The sequence below is a fragment of the Xenopus laevis genome, chromosome 9_10S, assembly GCF_017654675.1.
Source record: "Xenopus laevis strain J_2021 chromosome 9_10S, Xenopus_laevis_v10.1, whole genome shotgun sequence".
Taxonomy (NCBI): Eukaryota; Metazoa; Chordata; class Amphibia; order Anura; family Pipidae; genus Xenopus; species Xenopus laevis.
Genome location: NC_054388.1, coordinates 115,691,231 through 115,699,469, shown reverse-complemented (window position 1 = coordinate 115,699,469; position 8,239 = coordinate 115,691,231). Strand labels below are relative to the sequence as shown.

General features: G+C 45.2%; 1 protein-coding gene and 1 long non-coding RNA gene across 2 annotated transcripts; both read left to right on the top strand.

Moving 5' to 3' along the window:
* Nucleotides 1–3,069: 3,069 nt before the first annotated feature.
* Nucleotides 3,070–5,056, top strand: LOC121398950. Its single transcript, XR_005964637.1, has 3 exons — nt 3,070–3,215; nt 4,438–4,870; nt 4,965–5,056. It is a non-coding gene; the product is annotated as an uncharacterized LOC121398950 (long non-coding RNA).
* Nucleotides 5,057–5,948: 892 nt separating this feature from the next.
* Nucleotides 5,949–8,034, top strand: LOC108704189 (fibroblast growth factor receptor-like 1). Its single transcript, XM_041578595.1, has 3 exons — nt 5,949–6,139; nt 6,746–7,099; nt 7,467–8,034. Exons 1-3 carry the CDS (start codon nt 6,091–6,093, stop codon nt 7,601–7,603), a joined length of 540 nt encoding a protein of 179 aa, XP_041434529.1. The 5' UTR covers nt 5,949–6,090; the 3' UTR covers nt 7,604–8,034.
* The last annotated feature ends 205 nt before the right edge of the window (nt 8,035–8,239 follow it).

The following is an 8,239-nucleotide window of genomic DNA, read 5'->3' as shown; positions in this document are numbered from 1 at the left end:
GGGGTACATTATCCCTTATAATACATGAGTGATACTCAGAGTTCCCTGTATAACTCAGCCTGCAGCCTTGTGCCTTTATATGGTCACAGAACAACCCCTCAGTGACATCTAATATCCTTATCATTTACAGTAGGGGGTACATTATCCCTTATAATACATGAGTGATACTCAGAGTTCACTGTATAACTCAGCCTGCAGCCTTGTGCCTTTATATGGTCACAGAACAACCCCTCAGTGACTTCTAATATCCTTATCATTTACAGTAGGGGGTACATTATCCCTTATAATACATGAGTGATACTCAGAGTTCCCTGTATAACTCAGCCTGCAGCCTTGTGCCTTTATATGGTCACAGAACAACCCCTCAGTGACTTCTAATATCCTTATCATTTACAGTAGGGGGTACATTATCCCTTATAATACATGAGTGATACTCAGAGTTCCCTGTATAACTCAGCCTGCAGCCTTGTGCCTTTATATGGTCAGAGAACAACCCTTCAGTGACTTCTAATATCCTTATCATTTACAGTAGGGGGTACATTATCCCTTATAATACATGAGTGATACTCAGAGTTCCCTATATAACTCAGCCTGCAGCCTTGTGTCTTTATATGGTCACAGAACAACCCCTCAGTGACTTCTAATATCCTTATCATTTACAGTAGGGGGTACATTATCCCTTATAATACATGAGTGATACTCAGAGTTCCCTGTATAACTCAGCCTGCAGCCTTGTGTCTTTATATGGTCACAGAACAACCCCTCAGTGACTTCTAATATCCTTATCATTTACAGTAGGGGGTACATTATCCCTTATAATACATGAGTGATACTCAGAGTTCCCTGTATAACTCAGCCTGCAGCCTTGTGCCTTTATATGGTCACAGAACAACCCCTCAGTGACTTCTAATATCCTTATCATTTACAGTAGGGGCAGGGCCAGGCACTCTAGGCAAGTGCTTCATTTGGTGCCCCCCCCCAACCAGTAGTGTCCCATTATCATTTTCACGTTGCCATTTTACCATTTTGGTTTTTAATAAAGAAATCGACTATATAAATTATACAAAATACAGGCAGCAGTGTAGCCAATCAGACAGTGTCACAGAGGCCCATTTAGTAACGATCATATTTAGTGATTTTTATGGTTTTGAAAAACAAGAAAAAACTCACTTCAGAAAAAAAAAGTCATTTATGAACAACTTTGAATGAGAAACTTATGATCGGAAAACGAAATGTGAAAAATACAAATGAAAATCCAGAAATCCCAATTTTTCGGGGAAAGAATTTGAATCATGGTTTAATGATCCGCCTGACCCTTTATCCAAAAAAACAAAAAACCATAACATACATGACACAAGAATAAAATTGCCAAAAATTTCTCCAATATCCAAAGTTTCTTGTCTTGTGAGGTGAGCCAACCAGAGCCAACCAGAGCCAACCAAAGCCAACCAGAGCCAACCAGAGCCAACCAAAGCCAACCAGAGCCAACCAAAGCCAACCAGAGCCAACCAGAGCCAACCAGAGCCAACAAGAGCCAACCAGAGCCAACAAGAGCCAACCAGAGCCAACCAGAGCCAACAAGAGCCAACCAAAGCCAACCAGAGCCAACCAGAGCCAACAAGAGCCAACCAGAGCCAACAAGAGCCAACCAGAGCCAACAAGAGCCAACCAGAGCCAACCAGAGCCAACCAGAGCCAACCAAAGCCAACCAGAGCCAACCAAAGCCAACCAGAGCCAACCAGAGCCAACCAGAGCCAACAAGAGCCAACCAGAGCCAACAAGAGCCAACCAGAGCCAACCAGAGCCAACAAGAGCCAACCAAAGCCAACCAGAGCCAACCAGAGCCAACCAGAGCCAACAAGAGCCAACCAGAGCCAACAAGACCCAACCAGAGCCAACAAGAGCCAACCAGAGCCAACCAGAGCCAACCAGAGCCAACCAGAGCCAACCAAAGCCAACCAGAGCCAACCAGAGCCAACCAGAGCCAACAAGAGCCAACCAGAGCCAACCAGAGCCAACCAGAGCCAACCAGCGCAAGCGTTACAGTGAGGTCACGTGCAGCCACTGCGCATGCGTGGGATGAAATAAAGGTCCAGTCCGGCCGGAGGGGTGAAGAGGGAGCACAGAAATGTAAAACTGTCGCTAAGGCGTTTGGGGCGGGTGGTTAAAACACATGCGTTAATAATGGCCAAAGTAAAACACACACAGTAAAAAAAACAAAAACGAAAAAAACATTATACATACAATTATTTTTTTCTCCTACATGCGCCCCCCAATGATTGTGCCCTAGGCAGACTCCTACCCCTAGTTGGGGGGGTACTGTCCCTTATAATACATCTTTTCCTGCATGTGAGTATCAGGCAGATGATACAGAGGATTCCCAGTGAGTGACATGAGAGGGTGACTGGTATCTGAGCCCCGACAGATCTACTCCCTGCACCCTGGATGTTTCCTGGATATATCCTTTGAATGAAGCTTCTCCCAGACCTGGGGCACATGAGAAGCAAATTTTATTTGGTTAAATGATTTCCCTTTCTCTTCTGTCTCTTTCCAGCTCTCAAGTGGGGGTCACTGACCCTGGCAATCATTTAACTTTTTGCCATATGAGGTTATAGTTTTATTGTTACTTTGAATTCCCTCTCTTTCTATTCTGCCCCTCTCCTGTTCAGCTTCCAGCCCCTCATTCACACCACTGACTGGTTGCTAGGGTGGAGTGTACCCTAGCAACCAAATAGCTGCTGACATTCCAAGACTGAGAGTATATTACTATGGTTCTGTCCCAATAACAGGGCCTATATACAGAGTATGTTGATTTATCAGAATTTCCCCAGGAATATTATATGACTGAGTGTTGTCCCCCATTTCTTCATGCTAGGGTGCTCCTTATTAACTCCCTGCATTGCCCCCACAGCTGTGACCCCAGAGACCAGACACCTTTCTTCATCCTGATGGTCCTCTTCTCTCAGGAGGCCACAGTCGGCAGTGACATATATCTCTATAGATACCAGGCAATTGACTGTCTCCTGGTCCAATGACGGTCTCCTGAGATTCTTCCAGAACCACCTACATCCACTCCTCACACTCTGGGACAAGAGAGGAGCACCTGAGGGATGGTCTCCTTACGGCTGAGAAAGGTCAAACTGGAGGATGCTGGGAAATCTAAGTGCAACATGGCGCCCTCCCTGCAACCAAAACAGTCACCCTGAAAATCTTGGGTAGGTCCCTCCAAACCATAATAACCCAATGTATCAGAGGGGGTATCTATCACTCTCCAGTCTGGGGTACCCCTATATACAATACACAGAGTTTAGGATTATTAAATACAACCTGGTCCATGTTACAGAACAAAGAGGGTGTCACTCTCAGGATGCTTCTCCCAACACGTTGCTTCTTACTAAATGGTTGACTTGTTTTCAATTTCTGTACAGATAGAGACTTAACAGCAACAGGTAAGTGCCGAGGGCCTGGGGAATTCCTCCTTCATCTGTAATAGAATTGTGGGGGGGAAGGTAATGGCACAGAGGGTCCATTGACCAGTTGTGAGGGTCCCAACTGATACTGGAAGCCCCTACACTACACATATACTTTATCATTTACCTCCCTAGGTTCACCCTAAATCTCCTCATTCCCTATAATGTTCTTCTCACCTTCAAAGTACCCTCTCGCCATTGGCTGTGCCTCCATATATCTCAACCTTCCCTTTCTGCTCATCTTGTTACAACCTCCCATAAGGTAAGTGTCTGTCACCCAACTTCTACTGGTCACTCAAGCTCTGGTTTGGAGGCAAGTTTTGGCTGCATAAAACCAGATGAACTGCCAAACAGAGTCTCTTCTAGCTGCCACTCCACATAGAGGCTACAAGTGGCCCTTATTTTGCTCCAGGCATATTTATTTATTCTTGTATTGCTCCCAACTCATCTCAATGTGGCTCACAGACAAAAAAAAAAGTTTGGAGACCCCCAGCATAGGGAATGTTACCCCATAGAACACTAACTCCTCTGTAACCTCTCCCACACAACTGCACTTAGCAACATTATCTGCACTTCTACTTACCCTGCTGTCTGGGTAGGACCCTACCCCGTAGGGCTTACAGTCTAAATGGGAGGGTAACATACAGACACAATTCAGAGGAGTATTAAGGTGCTGTGAGTTACAGTTTGTTACACTGTTATATAAGTGCCAGTTCAGCTGTTATCCAGGTGCTCCCAGACGGAGTCTTTGCGTTTTGTTTTAAAAACACTAAAGGAGGAGTTGATAAGTAATAGGTCCATAGTAGATGTCCACAAAGTGGCAGAGTTGGACTTGATCCAATTACTCAATGAGTAATAGACAGCAGAGTAGGTGTAAGATACACTGGGGGAAGGTTATCAGGTTAGCTCCCCGATATATTTTGTGTATTAACTTTTCATGTTCTTTCTCTCGTTATTTAATTTGCAGACTGAAGACTCCAGCAGGTTCTTCTGGGCCAGACCAGCTTCTTTCCAAGAATGTGTTCCTCAAGTGCCTGTTTGAAGGAAACACCATGCCCATTAAGCTGGGGGGTCTGAGCGTATGTTGGGAACACAATGGCAAGTCATTCGTGGAGTTCCACCATGGAGAACTTGTGGTTCATGAGACCCAGGTGATGTTGTCCCCAGCAGAACTTGAGAAGGGAAATGTTCCTCTAACCCTGACCAATGTGACTCTGACTGACGGTGGCAAATACACTGGTGTAATTCAGTATGATGTCAGCCAAGGGCACTGTGGGTACAGACTGATTGTGCAAGTTGGGTACACACAACAATATCAGCATTATTCTCTCCCTCCTCTCTTCCTCCAGCACAATTGAACCAGATGGACCTTGAGTGACATTCTGCCCCAGAGCATGCTGGTAAGGACTCTAAATCATATACTACCTACAGTACTGTGAGTGTGTGTGATATTTTTTTTCATTGACAAATTGTGGTGAAATGTCTTGTACACAGCAGGATATTCAGTGACTCCCTCTAATGTCTTTGTACTGCGCTATGGATCATGTTGGAAAGTCACTCAGCACAACCTGAAGAAGTCCATCAGTGGAAAGGACTGAGCTGGAGACTGGAGACTCCATCACTACAGGACTCACTGAGTAACCAGCTGCAGAAGGAACATTCAATGTACAACACAGTATTCTCTATTACCAAAAGGAGAGCAGCTTAAACACCTTTACCCTCCCAAACTCTACAAGGAACCCAGTGAGTGGTCAGAGAAGGAGGGATCAGCAACTTAATGAGTGAAGCAGAACAAGATACAACAGGGCAAACCCGTGCACATTTATTAGTGGAAGTGCACATTTCTGCCGTGCCACATTGTCAACTTACATTATTCCCTATGGCACCTCTCTCTCACGCTGACATATCCACCAATACCATCTATTCCCATAACTCACTAACATGTCTTACTTTGCAATGTGTCCACTTGGTCTATCTTTTTACTAATGGTGACCCATATCTGCTCCCCCTATACTAAGGGTAGATGTATACAAGGGTACAGTTACATGTTGCATTCTCCAAACTGACCTTGAATGAATGGAGTGTTGCATTTTCTGTTGGTTTAGCCAATAGTCATTTCCACTCCAGCCCAAACTTATTAATACCCATTAATACCCATTAATATCCATTAATACTCTTGTGCTTTACTCTTCTGCCCCTCCCTGAATAGGAGCTTTACTCTCAAAGATCCCTAATATAAAAGGCAAGTGACTAGGAGTAGACGGTAGTTGCACAAAGAGGGAGCGGCTGTGAGACGGTTGCCATTATCAGGGCTCACACACATCTGGTTGTGCTTGTTATGGAGGGTGGCATTGCCTGTTTCACTGAGATTGGCACAGCCTCACCCCCTACATGTGTTTCATCTGATAATTCTTGGCTTGCCATCTCACTGGTATTTTACTGGCCTGTGAAAATAATCCTCAGTGCCAATGTTATTAATAGGGAAGAACGATAAAAGTATAGAAAGGCCAGTATTTTTTCCGAAAAAAAGGTGTCACCCTAGATAATTCCCCTCCTCTATATGGGAGGAGCCAATTAGCCACCCCATGTGCCAGGGAGCCAGACACATTTCAGGCTGAACATGCGGCACTTGCTGAGATCCCCCCTCCTCATCTTAGTGGTGTTTGTGGGTAAGTTCCTGTACCCCATGTCTCTATATAGAATAATGGCTGAATGGGAAGGAACATACAATATAATATTACAGTGAGTGGCTGCTATGTGAGAGGGGAGACACGGACACCTATAGAAAAGTCCTAGGCAGAACTAGGGGAACATGAGTCAACAATGAAATCTCAGAAGCGATGGACTGAGACTGAGACACCAGTTTAAAATTGTGCGTTTATTACTCAGTATTTCAGTTTAAACTCTTGTCTGGATGGAACAGAAGGATTAACATGGGAAAGGGGTGGGCTATGGAGCAAAATTACACTGATCACCCCTGGCTGAAATGGCACCTTGATAAGTGGTTGCTATGGGTTACAGATGAACCCCCAAATAATTTCTAGAGGGGATACTACTTGATTGCTGTAAGGTAGTTGAATGTGAGAGGGAAGGCGATACACAGGAACCTATGGAAATGCTCCAGGCCAGGACATGCACACGTTTAGATGGGCACTTTGGGTGCCCTTGTATCTTTACTATGAGTCTTACTTGATGTTGTGTAACTGTATCAGTGTGTGTGTGTGTGAGAGCTGCATGTGTCTAATATACAGACTCTATGCCTTGTGTTACTGTAGTTGTGACTGCAGCCCAGAAACCTACAGACCCAACCCAACTGCACTTGGACAAGTCTCACCATGAAGAGGCCCGGGTTGGTACTAATGTCACTTTATGGTGCAACTTCACAACTAAATCTGCTGCACAACTGGGACCCCTCACTGTCCACTGGACTAAGGACGGACACACCGTATTCTTTCTGAACAAAACCTACACTTACCCCAACAATACTTCAATCAGTGAGGCAAAACTACAAAAAGGGGACGCATCCCTGTCCCTGAGTAACATCAGCAGAGAGGATGCTGGGATATATACCTGCTCCATACAGCATGGCACCAACAGGGGGTCACAGAATGTAACACTCCGAATCCTGGGTAAGTGCCCTCATTGTCTTAAGTGTCAGATCCCTAATTCTCCCACTGCTCCTGCTCTCCCGACCTTCAGCTTCTCCTCCAGCCTTTCACACCAGTTCTCTCCAGATCTTCCCTTTGCCCTGTGATCTCCCCATTCCTTATATTGTGCTTATTAGTGCTGCTGCCTGTACAGTTTGCTCAGTGCTTCCCATCAGTTACAGAGCTGTCTGTGTAGGTTTGGAACCCCCATCTCTGCACCCCAACCATCCCTGTCCCTGTGCTACTCACATTGTGCCTGACAAGGAGCACTGGGTGCAGAGCATTGGTACCGGTATCAAACACAAGGAGAATTCTCTAGTTGAACTAATTCTCTTATTTCTCTGTACAGGTGATGGAGACCCAATGGGGCAGAAGGGTGATGGGCCCAGTACCAAGCACAGGACACTGAAGATTGGGATGGTGACTGGAGTTCTTGTGGGTGCCTGGTGTGTGGCCTTCCTCATCTTCTTTTGCTACAAGCCATAAAGTACCTGCCAACAGGGAATCCCTGGAGAGCCAAAGCCACCGGCAGAGGAATATAATATAAAAGAAAAGAGTGCAACAGGACCAGGACTAGAAGACCTTACAACGTTGGTTTCCATTTTGGTTACCATATTGAGCAGAATGAAAATGTTTACTTTTTGTTTATCATTTCTTGTCTTTGTTGGCAATGAATTTAGTACAAAGTCTTGGGCTGAGGGCATAAGTAATGTTTTTACTGTGATGGTCCTACCAGAGAGAATCCTGGCACTCAAATTACCCACGAGCCCCTGTTCTTCCTATACCCTCTCACTTTCCCCTCTCTGACTGACCCCCCCAGCGGCTGGCACAGTCCTTTCAAAAGGAGCAGGAGGAGTTGCAGCAGCAGCAGCAGTTTTATAACCCTCACTTGTATTAAACACTTTCCAATAAGTAAAGTAAGTGAGTGTTTGTGTCTTTAAGTGACTGCACGTACCTGGGAAGCAGAACAATGTAGATTCAAGGAAGGATTAGATGCAAAAAACACACTAACTGCTTCCCCTGTCCATGCTTAATAAAATGTACCTACCTGAGTGTACCTACCTGAGCTGATATCTACCTGAGTGTACCTACCTGAGTGTACCTACCTGAGTGTACCTACCT